Here is a 22,335-nt window from a genome sequence, read left to right as displayed (position 1 = left end):
TATACATAAAACAAACTGCTGCTCAGTAATTTTTCAGCAGCTTGTACATAATTTTGTCTGTTGCTTGCATCTGAGAAGAATTATGGTTTATAGTATATCTTTTTTAATAGTTTCCACTGTTTTCTTAGATTTTTAGAACAGTAAAGTTACTGGTAGAGAATAATAAGTTTAAGCTGACATGAAGCTGAGGAGACCCAAAAACTTTGGCTGCCAGGTTTGTGGGACAAAAGCGCCAGTGGCCACATGGTTGGGGATTATCAGAGTGCATTGGTTTTCATCTGCAATCTGAACATATGCATGAAAGCTTAAATGGTGATTCTAAATTGTCTGTAGGTGTACTTGCAACAAACAAAAAAACGTCTATCTCTCTGTTTGCCCTGTGATTAACTGATGATCTGTTCAGGGTGTATCCTGCATATCCCGTAAAAAGCTCCAGCCCTACCAAGAACCTATATCAGAGGTGGGCAATTAATTTTCCCCAATGGGCCAAATGAGAAACTAGGACAGTTGTAGAGGGTAACACCAATAAGCTGAACTCAATCCTACTCAGTATTATTTTTATCTTATCGGCGCAGCCCTCCACAACAGTCCCAGTTTCTCATGTGGCCCCTTGGGAAAATTAATCGCCCATTCCTGCCCTAGAGGGAAAAGTGATTAAGAAACTGGATGAACATTGTGAGGCATGCACAAAGGAGGCTGCAGAGAGTATTACAGCACATCGGGTGTGTCATCATGAGTAGCATCAGCGTGTATGTGCTGCTCTGTTGTTGGTTTGGTATGTTTTGGGTATAAATTGAACATTTCACATAAAATCTACATATTTTTTACATGCAAAATAGTTCACTGGGATAAGCAACACAATTTACTCTTGAGCTACTCAAACCCTACTGACTGGCCTAGTGAATACACGCTTGTATTATCATCATCATGGCCCATAGTCACATAAACAATTGTAGAGCCTTAACAAAGAAATACTGATCCAGTTAAATAGTTTACTATGATTTTACTCAAGTGTGTTCCAGTGCAATACAAATCAGTCATTAACAGTATTGTTCCCAGCATGAGCAACAGTTCAGCTTATTCGTGGTAACGTTTCAGACATGACACCTTAAGTTTGTTTCAACTACTGCCCATAGTTGAAATACCGTGTTTCTACATTGAGCATGAGCACATTCTGAAAAAGCATTCACATACACAAGTACATCGGGTCACACTTAGAATAAAGAGAGCTGAAATATAAGAGGCCACTTAACATTTGGAAATAAAATGAGAGAATCAGGCATTGAGACTGAAGTCAGAGAATATTTCTGTTCATTTTTTTTTCCACATAAGTGTTGCTTTATTTTAATGTGGTGGATTTACAGTTAATTAACAGGATTAACCTCTGGCAGAAGCACAGTAAATCATTCCCTAAATATCTTTTATTTTGTTATAAACTGCCCTGTCCAGGAAATTAAAACAAGTAGAATCTGTGAGGAAAATCCCAGTTTAAATGCATTTAGCACCTATTTATTTCAAAGCTGCTACCTTGTTATTTTTTATTTAATAAAATGACTAAAAATTGTCATGAAATTAATTTTGATATGTAGCTGTGGTCATGAAATCTGTTGAATAGTGCAACATCAGAACAGACCGAGTGTTTATTTGCACAGATACTGAAAACCCTAAAAACATTTATGGAAATCAAGTGTCAGAAGGCAAATAAAACAAATTATATAAAAATAAATCATCAGATAAATTAATTAATAAATGCAATGAAATAAACGCAAATATAAAAATAACCGAGGCTAAACTTCCACATGCCACCAGGGCCTGATTGAAAGTGAAGTCTTTCATCACTGAGGCTCACATAACCTAAAAGCCACTTTGTATCCCTTATTACATCATCTTCCTAATCAACAATTTATGAGGCAGACAATTTACATAGTTACAAACACAAAGTTCCCTTTTTAGTTTGGAGAAATGTTTCTCTTCTGGCTGCTCTTGCAGGGTTACACCAAATAGTAGACAGGAGAGCGAATGGTCTCTATTTTGAACCCAAGCGGTAGTGACATTCTTCTTTATGGTCACCATACAGAGCTCGAGACGACGTCAGACATTAGTTAACGAAGACCGTTTCTAGACTGTAGGTTGCTAATACAAAGAAGTGCACATATTATACTAGAACATCCCCCATCACTGGGATAGTGGAAGTGACTGGTGACAACAGGTGGTCAGTACAAAACAGGAATCCATCTGCCATGAGAACAGGAGTGGGTGATATACATGTACAGAGGATTTCACATAACACAATGCTTTTACAGACAAGCAGAGCCAGAGGTTTTTGACAGTGGGAAAACCTGATGCTTTACATTCATGATGCTTTTCAAAAGTGCACTTTATTAAATGCACAATCTTTAACTCAATCTTAAAATCAACACAAGTATGCAAAGCTTTATGTAGGTGAAAGCCATTACTGACTTTAGTCTGAAAGAAAAAAATAAATGACACATGAAATCTCTTTCCTCTAATGAACAATCGAGCAGGCTTGGGTCAGATTATATTTTCAAATTCTTTTATTTTTTTGTTTGAGCAGTTTTGGATGCAAGATTTAAAGATTTACTGCAACAAATGCCAGAAAGGGAGTGTTTTCACAGTAAATATCTTCCTAGCATTTACGACCACTGTGTAGATGGAGAAAGGTGAATAAATTCCAGATTGCTAACTGACCCAGATTTGTGGTCATCCAAAAGCTAACTGCAGGTAGAGTCTCCATGTTGTGTTGGACCAGTGAGGGTCAGGCTGGGTTATGACCAAAATCCTGGTTTGTAGCGGTGAGGTGAGTCTTTAGGAAGACTCTTCTCCGGTCTGCAGAGCGGGATTGTTCCATCCCGATACTGTCCCTCATCCAGCTGATCCAACAAATTTTCATTCCGGCGTGGGGAGTACGGTGTTGGGGCCTCCATGGGTGTGGGTAGCACTGTTGAGTCTCTCCCGAACTCTACGGTGGGTGGAGTCTCTGTGCTTGAGGTGTGGGCAGGGGAGTCGCCGTTACCTAGGGTCTGTCCGTTTCCCCTGGGCCTAGCTTCTGCCCAAAACACATCGGAGCGCGCTCGTGGTGAAGGCCGAGGTCGTGCCACAAAGTCCAAGGTTTTGGGGCGTTCAGGAGGACAGCGACGGCGGGGTGTTGGTGGGAAGACAACATTTGGATTGGGCAGCCGAGGGACCTCTGAACAGTCTTCTTTTAAAACTCTGAAGCCACCTGTTGTAGCAGAATAAAAGTTGGCTAATTGTTTGGCAAAAAATTAGGATATTATTATTAAATATCAGCTATTGGGAAATGATTCTAAACAACATCATCCGATTAAGGATGCTTTACCTACAGACTGTATATAAACGACGGACATAGCAGAAATGCTGTGACTCACTCATTAACTTAGCTTGAACAAGACATTATAAGGTCCGACTGTGAATTCACTTAATCACAGGAAAGGTTTTTACTGAGGTAATAGAGAAATGGTGCAGGTTTTTAGACTTTGCAACAGAAAATCTTTTAGCAGCCACACATTTTTCAGAATGCAGGCAGTATATAGCTGCAATCTAGCATCTCTTTGCAGATTTGTAAGCCACATCCACATTTGTCTTTGGTTTTACCTACTCAGAAAACATTTAATTAAAATAAATATGATTGTTTAAATGTTGTCTTTTCCACACAGTTTTTATGGGTTTTTTTTCAGCTAATGGCTAATGCAATGATCACAACATAAACATGCTGGTGGTGATGCTTAATTAACACTGTTAATCCTGATTCCCAGGCTTCTATCTTCCTTAGATTTATGTTAGACATCATGGGAACCAGAAAAACAAATCCAATTAGTCCACAAAACATCATCCATCCATTTTCTTCTATCTATGTAGTTCAGACTTGGGGGAGACTTGGAACTTAACCCAGTTACCATAGGGCGAAAGGTGGGTTACACCCTGGACAGGTCGCCAGTCTGACACAGGGTTAACATAAAGAGACAGACAACCATTCATGCTTCAGAACTGAAGAAGTTTCTCAGATGAGAGGTGAAACCTCTTCAAGAATCTTAAAGAAGTCCAGTCGCTTTTCTTCCAAGCTCCTTAGATTACTAAGACCTAGATGACTGAGAACCTGCACAGACCATTCATACTCACAGTCACAACATGGCGACACAGTCAACACTTTACCTGCGTTTTCTAATGTTGTTTTTTCCGGTAATGGCTCCAGATTATTAGGTGGGCAGCTCTTCTTGATGGCTCCGTCTGATGGTGTTCGACGAAGGCTGCGTGAGGAACTTGTGGTGCAGGGAACATGTGTGGGTGTGAGCGACTGGCGTGGGTTGCGCTTGAAGCTCTCAAGGTGTGTGTTGACCAGTGGGTTGATTGGAGTTTGGATGGCCTGATGCTGTGAGACATGAGAGGGAAGAGGAGGCTGTGTGGGCGGTGAGGCAGGGCGGCAGACCAACAGCTCCTCGCTGTCAGAGCGCAACAGCGAGCGAGTGGAGTTGCAGTCAGACACTGATGATAAAGACAGCAGTGTGTATGAGGAGGGTAAGCCTCGTTCAGGTAGTGAAGGTGCCGACGGTTTGAGCGGGCTTTCCCGCCGGAATAGTCTGCGCGTCGGGGGGCTTGTGCTTCGCCTCTGGCTCCCCGTTCTGTGGAAAAAGCCCTCCCAGCGTGGCTTGATATGCTCTTCCGGTTGGGCCAACGTTAGCAAGTTGTAGCCCAGCCCGACGGCTGCAAGCAGAGCCCCACAGCCCAGCAAAACCAGTTCAGAGCGTCTGCTTCCACCTGGGCTCTTCCTGCATGGTGGTGTTCCTGGCACCTGACTGCTGAGGCAGTATTCATCTCCATCACCATCAGCAGCGGCAGCAGCAGTGTGGGTCTCCTTATGGAAGGGAATGCAGAGGTAGGACTGACCAGGAGCTGCTCCTGGTTCAGTAGTGAAGCAGCAGTCTTCATTTTCTGAAAGAAAAGTACCATGTTTGAACTATAAAACTTATTTAATCGGTTAAACAACATAAACATAAAACTAGTTTCTTTCTTGATATATTGACAGAAACAATAGTGTATGTTTAATAGTGGAAATGACTTGAAGTATATTAGTATTTCAACTCCATCTTTCTAAATTCAGTTTGCTGAAAGTGCATAATCTTCATACAGCTGCAAACATGCACATCTGTGAGTCTGCCAGGCCAACCACTAAGAACTGTGTGGGAGTGAAATAGCTCACTTCCAGCCAGCCTGCCACCTTTAAGCTACAGCTGTTCCCTCTATTATAATGTGGAGTGTGCATATGTCAGACAAAAACAGATCTACTACGCTCTTCCTGCTCACCCATCTCCACAAGGCTTGGCACTCCAGGCACTGCTGGGCTGTGTCTAGGGGATCTGCGGAGGTTTGGGGCACTGCAGGACCGTTGTCTGCTGCCCTCATGGGGAGGCTTCACACTGTGAGCAAGAAAGGGTTTTGTATTCCAAATCATGCCTTTTAACTTTGGAAGCAATTCCAATATTGGAATGCAACAAAAAAGTATAAGCCTTACTCCACAAAACCTCAGCAAAACTATAGTCTCCTCACCTCGCATCAGCGCTATGCTCCCTGTATGGGCCACATCCACGAGTTCTGCCCTTCTTTCTTGACCCCTTCCTCTCACTTTCCTCCTCATCAGGTTGAAAACAAGTGTTGCGACCCCAACCTGTACAACCTTCCCCCGGCGTGACTGCAAAATGACATATTGCTAAATCTTTAGAAGGAAAATGCAAAATGGGTTTTAAAGAATAGTAACAAATAAAAAAGGAAACTACACGAGCCAATAACAAGTTTGATGGAAAGTTAAGTTATGGAATTTAATAATAAAAAACTGTATTATGCTCACGCTGGATGGCTCTCAGGCGAGGCAACATCGGTGGACTAGTGGGAGGGCTGGAACCGCTGCTAAGCAAACTCCTCCGTCGATCATGGGAAGGAGATGCCTGCACAGTGATTTTGTGCTGAAAATCTAAAATATTTAATCAGACTTGCATTAGTTTTTCTAATGGTGTATGCGGTACCTTAGTAAATGCAAATCCAAGACAAAAAAAGTAATATGAATTATAATACACGAATAGCTGGCAGCAGTAATGGAGAACAATTTTGATTAATCTTTATTTCTACAATGTCTGGACTGATAATTGAGTGCGTATCTTATTAAAATCATTGAAAATTGTCAGAGTTGTACAGCATTATGCACAGATGCTGTATAAAAGATGGACATCACACATTTTACACATTCACTGATTTGAGTGATTTTTAGAGGTCCCGATTGTCTGATTACAAGCCAGCCTGTTTCATGCACGTGCACATTCACTCTCTAACAACATTGTTAGCGTGTGGCTATGACCATTAGCGAGTTCTTCATTGTGAGTGAAGAAGACACAGTTCGTTAAAATAGGGCTGTAGGGCGGGTTGTTAAATATGAGTCCACTTTTAAAACATGTTTTAAAACCCATTTTTATTCTTTGGCCTTTGACCTCAGTGAGATTTAGTTTCTCTTGTAATGAAATTAGTTATTAACTAACTAATTAAATATTTTTCTTTTATTTGGCTTTTATTATACTTATTGTAATTTTGTTATTTAGTTAGCTGTGGTTATTTTTTAAATAAAGATGATAATGATGATGATGATGATGATGAGGCCCAGGGGCAGAATTGACCTATCAAAGACTCCAATCCGGCACACTGGATGGCATTTGAAATTATGAAGGCGTACACAGATTTACAGTTTTACAGATTTTCTATTAATAAATACACCCTCCCCCCAAATTTGCCATCCATACTGCAATCAAGTAGTTTCACTGGTCCATCCCACTAATGATCAAAGTCAGTAGTATATGGCCCACAATATAAAATGCATTTCACATCCCTGTTGTAGGGGGACCACCACGAAAATATTCATACCAACAAACCTAAATCCCCGCCAGCCAGCTGAGCATAAACATTTCAGAGACACTAACAAAGGAAAAGTGGCTAAATTTCAAGCTATCCAGAGCTCAGAGAGCTCAGAGCCAGCCACACGCCAGTAGCCTTGGTATGAGCCTCGGTATGAGCTATGAAAAGACGATAAATTATGGAGACAAGTACAGAAGTGAAAAGGATTGATGTTCTGCTGTTTGGTGAAATTAAAAACATACAAGAAAGTGAACAAAGTCCCTGTCATTTATTTTTTTTAAACAAATCTGTCAGAACTGCTTTTGTTTTCAAGATAATATATGTCAAGTAAAGGTAGGTATACCCCAACCCATTTTCTTTTAATTATTTGCAGCATGTTTTCATTTTCAGTTGTTTCAGTGAGAAGTTCCTGCAACTTACTCCATTTCAGGGAAAAATGTAAGAATTTCTGTTATCATGAAGAAAGGGACTTACTGGGACATACTGCCTTCACTTGTAGGGCTTGGAAGTGACACCTATCTTTTATATATAGTCTATGATTACCCATGAGGAAACTATTGCTATTATCTGTCATCTGAGTGTGACGCCACACCCCAGCTATGTTGACTCAAGTGACAAAGTTGAAGACAGCTCGAAGCAATGTCTCAGTGTCATCACAAGGTCATATAAAAAGCTTTTTATGAGAAAAATTCGAACTAAGAGCAATAAAAGCAGCAAAACCACACACTCATTCCCATCATCATGTGACACTGTGCTTGTCATGCTGATGGGAATGAGTTTTTATGAACAAACAAAAATATAATTGGTAATAATTACAACTATTTGCATAAATAATGGGACAAAACATACAGACGGAGTCTATAAATTTGCTATAACCAATCAAGGTGAAATATTGTCTAGTGCAACTATGATTTTTCTTTGAGTACCATATTTTGTTTGCATTACCTGAAGGCAAGCTGATCCTGTTTCCATCCTTAAGTTTAAGGCGGTTGCGGCGGAACTTGCCCTGCCTGCTCTCCACGTGAGGCTTTTCCTGGTAGAGCTGGTGAATGATGATATTGAGCTCTCGCTCCAGGATGTGGATCTCACGTTCAGCTAGTTCCTGCTCCCGCCTCCTCAACGCCTCCTCCTGATACTTCTGCTGCAGTGCTGCTCGGGTCAGCTCCTCCTCCCACGATCTCAGCTCCTGGGAAATCCAAATACAAGAGGTGAATTTAAAAAAAACAACAACACTAAAATGTACAGCAAAAACAAAGCTGTATTTACAGTGAATGGGAAAAAGAAAAGCTCAGGACATCCCAAAACTGGGGTTGTTTTTCAGGAGTTTGGCTCGGCCCCTTAGTGCCAATGAAAGGAACTCTTAATGCATCAGCATAACAAAACATTTTGGACAATTTCATGCTTCCGACTTTGTGGCAACAGTTTGGAGATGGCCCATCCCTGTTCAAACATGACTGTGCATAACTGCACAGTGCAAAGTCCTCGAAGACATGAATGAGTAAGTTTGGTGTGGAAGAACTTGACTGGCCTCCACAGAGCCCTGACCTCAACCTGACAGAACACTTTTGGATGAATTAGAGGAGAGACTGTGAGCCAGGCCTTCTCACCCAACATCAGTGTCTGACCTTACAAATGCACTTTTTCCCCCCTCAAATGACTGTAAATCCTAACCAGCAATTTTCCGAATGACCTGCATCAAAGACCACTCATCTTTACCTTTTCCTTGGTCCTCAGCTGATCAAACATGTCCTGGATCTCCAGTTTCCAGTCATCTTGGAGAGAGTGGAAGGATTCTGCTGGCATTTCAAAAAAGCCTGACTCCTCAATGGCCGTCAGCTGGTCTAGGATAGCTGTGAACTGTGGCCGAGAGTGAGGGTCTGGGCTCCAGCAGTCTGTGGCACCAGATGAAACACAATCCAAGCAAATTGGCTCTTTAACTGTTTCCAGAAAGTAATAAAATATTCTGTGCAAGTTTGATGCTTGTAAGTTATGGTTCACAGGATCTGAACATAAAGGAATCTTGTAGTTAACAATCTCATTTTTAATAAACAAAAGAAAGAAAATCTGTGGTATGTTTGGGAAAACAAACTACCATCTGGTTAACATATTTGCTTCTGAATCTCAAATATATATGTGATTCCGTTCATCTAAGCTGAAGGGCAACACTTCACATGAACATTGAATTATGTTCTTTTCTTACCCTCCATAAGACGTGCAAAGGGCTCAGGACAGGTAGACGGGATTGGCAAGGCCATTTTGTTCATCGCCACTCCATAAGCTACTGCCAGACCATCGATACCACGAAATGGGACTTCTCCAGTCAGCAGCTCCCACAACAGCACACCATAACTTTTAGATTTTTTAAAAAGGGAAAACATAAAAAACAGTTGCTGAAAAAAAAACAACCCAGAAACTGAAAGATTTACGAATTCAATTTCGATATATAACTGAAAAAACAACAACAACAAAAAAAACATCAACAGCTTCTCCGGTGTGCTCTCAGGAGAAAGGAGCTTGCTGTACATGCAGAAGTACTTGCACAATATCTGTCAGTGTGCCTCTAAAGCTAAAAGTGCGTATGAATATATGAATGTTAAGTACGATGCTTGCTGAAAGAGACTGTGAGTGTTCACCAAATCCATTTTATTTGAATAAATGTCAAAAAAGATTAGTGTGGCACTGCATTTGTGCACCACTCATGTAAATACCAAGGTGAGATATAAAAAGGTCAAAATGAGAAAATGTCAACAGGACAGAAAAGAAGCTCACGGATCCATGTGACTAATGCTGGAGCTAAATAACCAAGAAATCAAATAAATCAGGAATGCGTGAAGATCAGTGTATGACAGGTTAGTCTTCACAGATTTAAATCAGAAGGACTTGGAAGTAATGACACAAGCTATGACCTGACTGTCTACACAGTTTATTCACCTATATAGCAATTAAACAGGTCAAAACAAACCACTGTTCTTAGGAATTACTGTATTTGATCTGTGTCTATGCTACATCAGGGTGGAACATTGATTAGGAAGAAGAAATAATTCCCCTTTCTTGTCTGCACTCTTGAGAAAAGAGTTACTTTTATAATGCATACTTCTTGGTCTTGGCTCTCACAATTCTCACACTATATGTGATAACGCAAACAAGTTATTAATCAAATAACGTCAGGGAACTTTGAAAATTAGCCATTTTTAAAGTCTATTTATTCATTCATTCATTCCTTTAACTGGTTTTCCAACCAGGGTGACAGAAGGGTTGAGTCTATCCCAGTTTTCATTAGGCGAGAGGTGGGAGACAGCCTGGACAGTACATCACAGGGCTAACACAGACAGACAGTCAGCTGTTTACACTTCACCCCTACACATAATTTAAAAATAACTTTTTATCCTGACATGTTTGTGTGGGAGGAAGCCGGAACACCCAGAGAAAACGCGTGCATCCATAAGGAGATCAAGCAAAATCAACACAGAAACGCCCCAGGTGACCAGCAGGCTCAAAGCTGACTGTGCTAAACCCACCACCAATATGCTTCCCACACTGAAATGACATACCCAAATTAGACATTCAAAGTGGAACAATTGTCATCTCATTTACATACACTGATTCTTGAGTTGGTGTGACTTGGCTTCAGACCGCTCTTGGCTCTGTATGATATCTCAGAGTGGGGATATCCTCTTTACTGTCACTTCAGGAGTACAGCTCTGGCTGAGAGCACAGACTACCCACCCACCCACTGTGTAACCCTTCTGTTAATGAAGGGCAGCCAATCAGAAGAAAGCTGGTTTAAAGGGTTTGTGAAGGAAGCTAAAAAGGCCTATTTCAGATGCATGAACTGACAGGATTCACCAAAGGACAGCACAAAAGATAAATTTAAATTACTTTGCCCTGTAAATCATGCAGAGTTAACTCGAGCACAGTTTAAGAATAAAAGCATGGAGATGGAAATGAGGATATAAGGCTAAATCATGATATCTAAATCCTCCAAATAAACAGGGAATTGTTATGTATTTTATTAAATATTCTGCTGATTATTTCCAGACAAATATTCCTTCCAGTTGATCAGAACATCCACTGACATCTTCAGATTGCTAATTTAGTATGACCAATGATCCAGACACCCAGTGATACACCACTGGAGACAAATGATCATATATTAGAAGCTAAAACCACCACATGCTTGACAGTCTTGCTTAAAACATGACTGCAAAGTAAATCAATCAACTAGATGACCGGCCTTTTCAACTTTTAGCATAACAAATAACACTGAAATGAATGTATGATATCTCTGCTCTCACATTAAATATGGAAATGAAAACACATGAGCTAAGTATGTGCAGTATATCTTAGCAGTTATGGGTGTGAGGGTTGCAGGTGTTTCTCTGTACACATTTCTGTAAATCAGATATGTGATTCAAAAATATTTAAAATATTGATCTTTTTTTGCTTCCTCATTATCTGTTGGTATGTCAGCTTGCATAAAATATCACAGTGCATAAAGCTACGGTTACATGCACTGCATTTGTGTACCCTTCTCATAAAACTCAACATAATGTTCTTGTTCCCATGTGTCAGTCTGTGCTTTGTCACTATGGCAACTGCTGCCCGGGCTGAACTTTTCTCTAGTGCGTGGTGTTTTAACCGTTTCAGACCAGTTCCACAACATGATGCTTTTGGTTTTTTTCCTGCAAAAACACCCTCCCCTGCCCACCTCCAAACGTCGCTACCCTTGGAGAATGTAGATGAGCGGATGACTTCAGGAGCCATCCAGGCGTAGGTGCCGGCAGCACTCATCTTGGTTGTGCGGTGCCACTCTCGAGCCAGTCCAAAGTCTGTGATCTTCAGAGTCTTGTTGCTGAGATCTTCCATCTCAACCCTCTCAAGGATAAGGACTGGACAGGGTGGCAATGTAGGAGGGGGAAGTGATGAGGGAATTTTAATTGCATGATGGGGAAGAGGTTGGAGGATGTGGGAAGGGGAGGTATACGTGCAGATTGGTGGGAGGATTGACGTAAAAATAAAAAGGTTTCAGTAATCGCCATCAGAAATGTTTAAATGTTGGGGAAGGCAGCAGCAGGAGTCCCATGATAAAACACAATGCATGTGGAAACGCAAAAAAATTGGACATGTAATGATTGAACAAAACAGGGTGTGGTTGGTGGGAGGCCATGATGAAAGGATTGGAAGGATAAAAGTGGAGAAGAGAAAAGGAGAGAACAAACAGAGAAACCAAGAAATGGTGAGCTACTCCAGTAAAGCAGAGATGAAAACCACCACCCTTGATCAGTGACAATCCTCTCATTGTGTATTTTAACAGCACAAACCTTAAATAAACACTGATAATATGCTTAAACTACACAAATACCCTGCTGCGACACACCCATTTTCACCATTAGGCATTAAAAAAAAGAACCCAATCCCAACATGCGCAAGCCAAACAGGACTCCTCCTAACCACATGCTCCTTCTCCCCCATTCAGCTCTGCACTGCCAGACCATCTGCTGTGGCCGTGCCCAGTGGAGGGTGTGTCTGCAGGCTGTGGTGCACATCAAGAACCCCCTTCATCTGGTGCTCATGTGGCTCTAATGCTAGACGGGCAGTTTTCAAAGAAACTGAAACCAAACACATGGCTAAAGTAACTCCTGATAGGGAACTACAACATGAAACAAACACAGCTGATTCCCCTTGAGGCCAAAAATGCTCCTCTCACTGTAATGCGCAGTGCTTTAGATAAGAGCATCTACCAAATGGCTATGAAGGAGAGGCCAGAGAGGCCAGAGAGGCAGTGGAAACTGTTCAGATATAAAAATGGCATACTGCCGAGTGGGATAGAATGAAAAGCAGAGCTATGTGTCATTAAAGCAAGAGTTGCAGTTAAGCTGGTTGTAAAATTTAGAGTTTCAGGTCAGCAAACGATGGAATATAAGGTTAAAATAGGATGTGGTGGATTAATAAAACTGTTTTTTAAAATATGGGCCAAGTTTTGACCATGTTTTGTAAAAACAGTCATACCAAGTACACTTCACGCTAGAAGAGAAGCTTGAGGATGGCCAAAAACACGAAGTCTCTGGAGACCAAGAATGTGCAATAGTTCAAGGAACTCCCAACTTTCTTTGTAAACAGAGTTACGCAGCTCTAGACCAGACAGTTATCTGGCCAACACTGCAAGTATGACTGAAAATGAGACTTCCACATAGATCAGTTCCTGTGTTACAAAAAGAAATCTTAACTTTTCTGCCTTTTTGGGGGATTAGTTACATGATGCTGCCTTCAAACCCTTCATTACCACAGCAGCGTGTGACTAGGCAGTGTCTCACTTCTCTAATCACTATAATTCATTTGTCTGGATGTTAAAGAGACCTACTTTATAGAATAAAATGGGGAATTTTTCCATTGGGGAATTTCTTAAACTAAACTCAGATACATGTACCTAAATATGCCCTAATTTCTGTTTAATTTACTATTCTTGTAAATGTAACTCAATGTTTCTTGGTGGAGTCTGTGAGAGTGACATTGTAGAAGTGGTGAGTAAATTCAAGAGTAAAAAATCCATGGATTGTGACGACCTTGACATGTCACTAATTAAAGAAGTTCTTCATAGTGTCCTTCAGCCATTAACATATATTTGTAACAAATCATTTCAAACTGGAATTTTTCCAGATAAAATGAAAATTGCCAAAGTGATCCCACTATATAAAACTGGTGATAAACAGATTGTGTCAAACTATAGACCGGTATCTTTACTGCCTCAGTTTTCAAAGATTCTGGAAAAACTATTTGCAAACAAACTAGATTCTTTTATTGATAAATATGATTTATTGAATGATCATCAGTATGGGTTCAGAAGAAATCGCTCAACATCTCTAGCTGTGATGGAATTTATTGAAAATATTGCAACGGCTGTGGATGAAAAACAGTTTGGAATAGGTGTGTTCATTGATTTACGTAAAGCCTTTGATACGATTGATCATTCTTTACTTTTACGGAAGTGTGAAAGGTATGGTTTAAGAGGTGTTGTACAATTTTGATTAAATAGTTACTTGAATAATAGGTTCCAATATGTGAGTATTAATAACATGAAATCTTAACTTAGAAAAGTAACTTGTGGAGTTCCGCAAGGATCTGTTTTGGGACCTAAGTTATTTTTACTTTATATAAATGATATTTGTACAGCCAGTGATACTTTAAAATATGTGATGTTTGCTGATGATACAAACTTATTTTGCTCTGGAAAAGACAAAGAAATTACTGAAAACAGTGGAAACAGAACTCATGAAGTTAAATAGATGGTTTGTATTTAATAAACTATCATTGAATGAAAGTAAAACAAAATTTATGTTATTTGGAGGTAGTAAAAGTAATATTAAAGTAAAATTGAATTTAAATAATGTTGAAATTGAAAGAGTATATGAGACAAAATTTTTAGGAGTAATTATTGATGATAAACTTTGTTGGAAGCCCCACATAGAACATGTGAAACGAAAATTATCCAAGTCTATTTCTATTCTTTATAAAACAAGAGATTTTTTGAATAAGAACTGCCTTTATTTATTGTATACTTCCCTTTGTTTGCCTTATATGACCTACTGTGCAGAAATTTGGGGGAACACATACAAAACATATTTGGATTCAATATTAAAATTGCAAAAAAGAGCTATTAGAATAATAAATAAAGTTGGATATAGGGAGTCCACCAACCAGTTTTTTGTAGGATCATCTATGTTAAAATTCATGGACATTATATATTCTAAAACTTTAGAAATGATATATCGTGTGATGAAAAAGAATTTTCCAATTTGTATTTTAAGTATGTTTCAACTAAGAGATGGAAAATATGATTTAAGGGGGTCTTATAAGTTTGAAATGCCTAAAGTGAGAACCAATGTTAAGTATAGATGTGTGTCAGTTATGGGAATGAAATTATGGAATGGACTTAATGATGAACTGAAAATGTGTTTTTCTTTGTCATTCTTCAGGAAGATTTTAAAAATTAGTATTATACAAGGTTATAGAAATTTGGTTTGTTAAAATTTTTTGTGTTGATTTCATTTCTTGATTTATCATTGATTTCTTTTCAAACTGTTATACAACTTATTTATCAATGCTATTTATTTTCTTGGTTAAGGATTTGATTATTTCTATGGCGGTAAGGGATAGGATAAGTATAAGCCATAAGGCTTCAGCCTATTCCTTTTTCGGTTTCTGTTTGAGTACTTTTATGTAAAATTATAATCTGTTGTTGTTGACTGAAATAAATTTCAATTCAATTCAATTCAATTCAATGCATAAAAAAGTTCTACAGACAACATATCTAATGTTGAAACGGAGAATAACTGTCTTTATTTTAAGTAAGTGTTCATTTTGAATCTAATAGAAATAAAGTTGACGATGAGTATCTTTACTGTTGAATTGTATCATATTTAATCCTGAAGAAACTGAAGAACCTGAAAAGACCAGTTGGTGTAGTTTGGAAAATGAAATGTTCTCCCATGCTTGAAAAAGGATTTCAGTTGCTCAACTGCAGTTTAAAGCTGCAGTTACATGATATGTACTGAGAGTTCTTGTGTCGTCAAACCCAACTTAACACCAGAGCCGAATTTATATTTAAAACGGTCAGGGTTGATTTAAATGAGTGAAACCAATGTTTGCATATGAACCAGAAAGCATTTTTTTAAATTTTATTTCAACAGCTTAGAAGCCCCTTTGTTGTATTTTTTGTTTAATAATGTGTCCCTTTTCTTTTCAGTGATGCACAGGTGTGGGCTGTAAACCAGTTAGCCTTGCACCTGGAGCCATGAGCTCCCAAAATGTGCAGAATATGTTTTTGCATTGTCTTCCTGGAATAAGCAAAGGCCTCGCCTGGAGATGTCATCTTGATGGCAGCATACATTCATTGCATAAAGAAAGTACACCCACATTAACTTCTACAGTTACACATATTTATTTACCGCTTATTATTTTTGAATGTTACATAGTGGTTTTTCAAAATATATATAAATATAAATATTTGGTTCTTAGCAGCTTTACTAAGCCAAAATGCAGAATGTGAAAAACTCAGTACACCCTTACTGCTTCCAGTAAGTAGCAGCCAGTTATGCTAATCAAATACACGACTTGATTAATTGATCATTAGCATGTGTGATCTCCCCTATAAAAGCAGAAGTTTTGGCAGCATTCAAGTATATGTCAATGCAATTCCAAGGAGGAGAGATACTGGGAATGACCTTAAAGAAGCAATTGTTGCTGCCCATTAGTCTGTGAAGGCTAATAAGACCATTTGAAAACAATTTGAGATTCATCGTTCTGCAGTGAGAAAGATTCACAACTGAAAAACATTCAAGAGATTTGCCAGTCTTCTCAGGAATGTATGTCCCAGGACATTCAGTTCAAGGTCAGACAGTGCCATGCTCAGAGAATCCAGTGTCAGACTCTAGCATTTAACATGCTAACCAAGCTTGTAAAGTTCATGGTAAGGCAAACAGAAAAAGAATGAATGAAGTTCGGCTTTAAGTTTTTCCAGCAGAAAGCTCTTGTCTCTAAAAAGAATGTGGCTATCATTAGCATTGTATCATAGCTACAGTAAGCTGTGCTGCAATGGAATAATGTCCTTTGGACAAACGAGACCAAAGTAGAGATGTTTGGCCATCATGTATAGCACCAGTTTGGGAAAAACCAGGCACAGCATTGGCACAAGCACCTCATACCAACTGCAGAGCACTGTGACAGGTTGTTTTTTCCTGCCACAGGACCTGAGCACCTTGAAGTCATTGAGTCGGCCATGAACACCTCTGTTTACCGAAGTATTTGAAAGTCAAATGTGAGGCTGAAGCTTGGCTGAAAGTGGGTCATGTAACCTGACAAGCACAGGAGCAAATTTACAACAGAATGGCTGAAAAAGACAAAAATCAAGGTGTCACAGTGGTCGGTTCAGAGTCCAGACCTCAACCGGACTAAAATGCTGTGCTAGGACCATCAGAGTGCTGTGCATAAATGAAGACTTGCAAACCTCAATAAACTGAAGCATTTTCTAAAAACACGAGTAGACCAAAATTTCTCCCCAAAAATGTGAGATAATGATAAAGTCAAATGGAGAGTGATTACTTTATGCTAATATTACTGAAGGTGTTTCTACAAGCTTTTGACTCATGGAGCATACTTAGTTTAAACACACTGCATCTGCATTTTTGGCTTAGTTTTTGTTAAATAAATAATGTAATATGTTGACATATATCATGTGCATCTGAAGTTATATTTACTTCAGTTTAAGACCTGCTAAAGACCAGATATTTTTGTTTTGTCCCGATATGTGAAAGCTTGGAAATGCCAGAGGGTGTACTTTATTTTTAAATGACTGTAGGTTTCTGACAGTAAGCTCAAATTTTGATTTGTTAGACAAAAGGACAATTTTCCATTCAGCTCAGTACATCTTAAATGAGCTCAGGTCCAAAGCAGCTGTTTGTGTAGAAACAGTGTAGAATATATACAAAATATAACTGAGCATTACAGTATAGGCCTTTAGGCATTCACTCAGAAACCACAGCACTGAAAGGCAAACAGTTTGATTGTTAAGAATCTAATTAAGAATTAAAGAATCAGATTAAGGAATCGCCAAGGTTTTTACAATTCATGCCAACAGTGATATGAGTCAGCAGTGAATTAATTACAGAATTTTTACCTGGGAGCCAGAAGACTGCTGCCAATCAATTATTTTTCAGAGTTCTCCTGTGCATGTAGAGAGTTCTTCAAATTCTGAAGTCCTCCATGTTCTATAGATAATGAACTCCCCTGAATCTTTTTTTTTTTTTTTTTTTTTTTACAAAATAAATATTATTCTTTCACTGTCAAACTATATGACCATTCTGTCTTTTGCAGACTGATGGACCCCCCCACCCCCCCTTTACTATTAATAAAAAAAATGTAGAATCTATGGGATGTTGGTTTGGTGCTTAAATTCAGTCCTGTAGCAGTCCTAGTATCAAGGTCAATGACTTCATGTGTTGTTTTTGTAGTAATTTAAACTTAAATATAGGGCTTGAAATTGTTTTATTTACATTTTAGATAGTATCTTAACTTTTTGGAAGGATTTTGCAGTCTCTAAAGAAAAACAGATAGATATTCTTTCATGTTATGTATGTCTTTGCTAGGTAAACTAAATTTTGAGTCACAAGAAACAAAGGAGGGGGGAAAAATAATCACTGGCATAACTCTGAAATAGCTAAATGACAACTGCTGTGTCCTGCAGCGCTCCTGTGATGTCCGTGATGAGGACATGGGTTTTCCCCTAATTTCCCAGGATGGTAACCAGTTAGACTGACTTTAACGCTTTAAAGCACCCTATTGAAGTGCGGCGTCTGAGCTGATCACTGCAGAACAAGCCAATGGCAGGGAAGAGGCTTGGGCTATGTATTGTCAGAGCCTCCAATAGGCAGTCTGGGACAGAGCATTGGGCAAATCCTCACTAATAGGCTTGGGATTTAGGGGATCCAGTTGAGTAAAATGCAAGATTACAACTGCTCCATAAACACACACGAAAACTCCTTTTCCTCTCTACTCTCATTCCTGAAGTGAATACAAGCAGTGCAGGTCACAGAATGAGCATTACTTTCAAAATTCATTTCATGTGGTACTTGAATAGTGCATCAGCAGAGCTATTATTGTCCCAGAAAGACTGTAATATGATATATCTTTGGGTGAGGGCTGTTTGGAGGTGTTAAGCACCAGTGATTAGTATCAGTGACAAAGTCATGTCAGTCTTTGCAATCGTGGCATTGCTGGGTGTAGATAATAACTTCTTGGCCTGTATTTTGTTTGGCAATTACATTCCTTATTGTATCTAAATACTGAAAACTAATGCTGTCGACTTAAATAAAAGTCCATTTCAGCATATTTCACGTTTTGCCCACACATATGGCAAGACATATGATGGATCAAAGACCTTTATTGCTTTGAATGCTATAACTTATGCATGAAAGACATCAAAGGCACAGACAGTTGTTCAATTAATTGAATATTTCACAATAAAATAGTAAGCCATGTCTCTAAGAACAAAGCCAGATACTCTTTTCTTTCTTTCTTTCTTTCTTTCTTTTTTTTTTTTTAACATTTTCTCTTCAGGAAACCTGTTTTTCAGATCAGACACACAATATGAAAATTGGCCTTTTTCACCATTTTTCAGCATTGGTTCTTAAACTTGGTAATAAAAAGCAAAGTGAGGTGACTCTTACTGTTGCTGGACTTGAGATCCCGGTGAATAATGGGGACAATAGCCTGGCAGTGGAGGTAGTGCATGCCTCGGGCAATCTGCACAGCCCAGTCAACCAGAGTACATGGAGGGATGCGTTTCCCAGCTAGAGCCCGGTTGAGAGGGCCTCCTCGGGCATACTCCATTATCAGGCACAGGTTAGGCTCCTGCAGACACACTCCCAGCAAACCCATAATGTTGGGATGGCTGAGCATGGCAAAGAGCTTGGCCTCCTGGCGAACGCTCTCCATTGTCTGCTCCAAATCTTCATCGGGGTCCCGTCGTGCTGCCTTCACCGCCACCTCTGCACCCCGCCACATTGCACGGTAGACTTTTCCAAAACCACCAACCCCGATAATTTCTTCCAAGGTGAGCTCTGAGAAATCAATTTCAAGAACTGAGAAACAAAGAAGACACATATGAGACAAACATAAACATCAGCTAAGTGTATTTGTACTTACAGCCATCCAGTGACATTAGAAGTCAGGGTCAACCTGTCTGCAGCCTTTAGGATTTCCCCATTTTGCTTTTCAACAAGGTACGTGCTTGCTAGCAAGGATCATAAAAACAGGTCATTGAGTTGAAGGAGGCCTTCTTAGAGCTCTAAGCCACCCTGCTGCCCCAAATTCAGAAACTATCCCTCTTGCTGTTACACAAGGATAAGCATCTGTCCTAAAATCTGGCTAGAATGTCTGGAGAAGGAATAAATGCAGGTTATATAGAAAAGAAGGTCTATGTGCTGATGTGAACAGACTAAGTGTTTGAGGCTGTATGTGCTTATGTTGTAGAGTCCTAACAGTAAGCAGACTGACCTTGATGAATATTTCAGGTGTGTGAATGTAGGCCAGCTGCCTCAGTATGAAGACATGAAAGCCAACAAGACTGAGACAGCTGCTAACAAAGACAGCTGAGGTGGTTTGGTCTGCCCAAATAGCATGTGATAGTTTGTGTTTTATTACCTTAAAACACCTGCATATTCTCACATGCAGATTTGTAGTTATCAGTCAAAAAACAGTGGCTTTGTACCTGTGTTTGGAGCATCTTTATTGCTTAAAGGCCAATAAGAAGGAAGAGTATTTTCATTTAGGGCTTCACAGTTTAGTACACATAGCTACTTGTAATTATGCTCAGTGTATCTTTTTGAGGCCTTGGCCCTACATTTCCCTCCAGAAGTTACTTTTATTTTTCCCTAAGAGAAGAATTTTACATTTCTTTCTCTCTTGCACCTGGACACTGGACAAAAAATCCTTTCTGAAGCACATAACATCGTTCAAATTTCATCTAAGAATATCTACAGGATTCCAGTTCTGTAACAGGCTTCCTGCCTTGTATCCTGCACACTTTGTGCGTTGTAATTTGAGAACTGAGGTGGGGTGCATCACTGTTTCTTTGAAAGGCCCTGTGATGAATAGCGGTCCTGAAGCTGTAAGGATGCTTGGGGCATCCTGTTTCTAGGCCAACAGGAATGCACTGCGCCTACCATGACACAGCACTCTACGTGGTTTTCCCCCTCTGACAAAAGATAGGAGAAAAGACTGCAGCCCTGTGCTCCTTTTCAGTGATAGCACATTGATTTCATTAGCAGAAGTATGAAGCACAGTGGGATACTCACGGTGCAAAGGAGGCACGGGGTACTGCTGTTCTGAAGTGGCCCGTATTTCCTCCGGAATGCCGGTGCCTTTGCTGACATAATTAGACGGGAAGATGCCTACCCGGTCTGCTATCATACCGGTCCACCATCCCTCATCTCCTGACACCAGGGAGTCCTTGGACAGGACTTCCACCAGATCCCCCTTTCGAAGGCTGAGCTCGTCGTCCGCAGTCGCTTCATAGTCGAACACGGCCGTCCAGAAGCCCGGTGCGGCTGGTCCCGTATCCGGCGCGGCGCTGATGCCATTTGCCGGTGTGGGCCAGCGAAAGACATCTTCCTCTGCTTCTTCCGTTGAAGAAACGCACGCCTTAGGACTACTACTGTCCAAAGCGGGTTTGAAGACATCCATGGACGCGATCCATAGGGACTACCTGGATCACTGCAGGCGCATCCACCTGGCGCGGCTGGCTGGAGGCTCGGTGCGCCCTGCTTCTACAACACACACACACGGAGCTAAGTAGCGGCTAATCCGGCACACAAACACTGCAGGAAACCACCATCCTGCTGCATCGCACGCCCCTCAGTCTCAGCTGGCTGCTATCAAACATGCAGCGCCTGGTTATTTTCAATGCACAATCCTACACCCAATCATCGCTGCAACTTCTCGGACGCAGTGGTCTTTATTCTAAGCCAATTGTGCCAGCGTGGGAATCATCCCCGGCGTCCTATTGGTGCACAGACACGTCAACAACACTTTATTTCCCACCCTTGTCCCAAGACAGTGTCCTTTTATTTAGTCGTTTGCCTTCAGAAAACCAAACAAACCAGAACAAAATACTCAAGTTAGGGTTAAATTCCATGCGCAATTTCCTGAAATACAAAACAAACAAACAAACAACCCCAAAACAAAACAAAACAAAAAGAAAACAGACAACATAACAACCCTCACTATTTTAGTAATGTGATTAAAGAATGAGTGTATATAGATAGCTGAAATCCAATCAGCTGGCATTCTGCAACCCACTTTTATATTGATTTAATTAATTCCAGCCTATTTGCAAAAACTATAACTATCCTTAAATGTTATATTTTAGAAAGTCTCCATAGTGGAAATGCAATAAAAGTGATCTACTTGTTTTCTCAGCCTGAATGGAAACCACAAGTGAATAAAAGAAAACAAGTGTGAACAAGAGTCCTCTATGCTTCAGTCCACTTCCTGACACGTTTTATAAGAAGCTGCTTGCAGTTTTAGTTTGCACCCTGTATTTGCACGGATGCAACATGGATGTAAATAAATAATGTGAAAACACGATGACTGACATGATGGAAGCCCAACACCCAAACATAAGAAAAGACATGGAAAATATAAACGGCATTATTCAGTTTCGATATTTTTTTTACTTAACATGTCAAAAGCAGTTTAAAATTAACCTGTAAGAATGATAAAGTCAAAAGCATGAGGCTAAAACCTAAAATCTGACCTCACTAAACAATATGAGTTAATAGCTGGAAAGATTAAAGAATAAAAAATTATGGCCTAAATATTGTTAAAAAAATCATCTGCATCCTTTTT

The 22,335-nt window shown here is 39.8% G+C and overlaps 1 protein-coding gene across 1 annotated transcript; it reads right to left on the bottom strand.

Annotated features, from left to right (window-relative positions):
* Positions 1 to 825: 825 nt before the first annotated feature.
* Positions 826 to 21,785, bottom strand: map3k9 (mitogen-activated protein kinase kinase kinase 9). Its single transcript, XM_040042763.1, has 11 exons — positions 20,784 to 21,785; positions 19,155 to 19,568; positions 11,642 to 11,822; positions 9,134 to 9,282; positions 8,650 to 8,825; positions 7,879 to 8,119; positions 5,882 to 6,004; positions 5,584 to 5,725; positions 5,341 to 5,453; positions 4,192 to 4,968; positions 826 to 3,241 (listed from the first exon to the last, which is right to left on the bottom strand). The coding sequence occupies exons 1-11, from the start codon at positions 21,169 to 21,171 to the stop codon at positions 2,787 to 2,789; spliced, it is 3,159 nt and encodes a 1,052-aa protein (XP_039898697.1). The 5' UTR covers positions 21,172 to 21,785; the 3' UTR covers positions 826 to 2,786.
* Between the last annotated feature and the right edge of the window lie 550 nt (positions 21,786 to 22,335).

This window comes from Simochromis diagramma, unplaced genomic scaffold (assembly GCF_900408965.1).
Source record: "Simochromis diagramma unplaced genomic scaffold, fSimDia1.1 OVJJ01000304.1, whole genome shotgun sequence".
Taxonomy (NCBI): domain Eukaryota; kingdom Metazoa; phylum Chordata; class Actinopteri; order Cichliformes; family Cichlidae; genus Simochromis; species Simochromis diagramma.
Note: the sequence above shows the minus strand (reverse complement) of the source record. Positions and strands in the feature narration are given on the sequence as shown.

Excerpts from the sequence above, each read along its gene's own strand:
- map3k9 (XM_040042763.1), bottom strand. The coding sequence starts at position 21,171 with ATGGATGTCTTCAAACCCGCTTTGGACAGTAGTAGTCCTAAGGCGTGC. Across the intron at positions 11,823-19,154 it reads GGATCTCAAGTCCAGCAACA|TCCTTATCCTTGAGAGGGTT; the intron begins GTAAGAGTCACC and ends CACCCTGTCCAG. Across the intron at positions 3,242-4,191 it reads AACAACATTAGAAAACGCAG|GTGGCTTCAGAGTTTTAAAA; the intron begins GTAAAGTGTTGA and ends CTGCTACAACAG.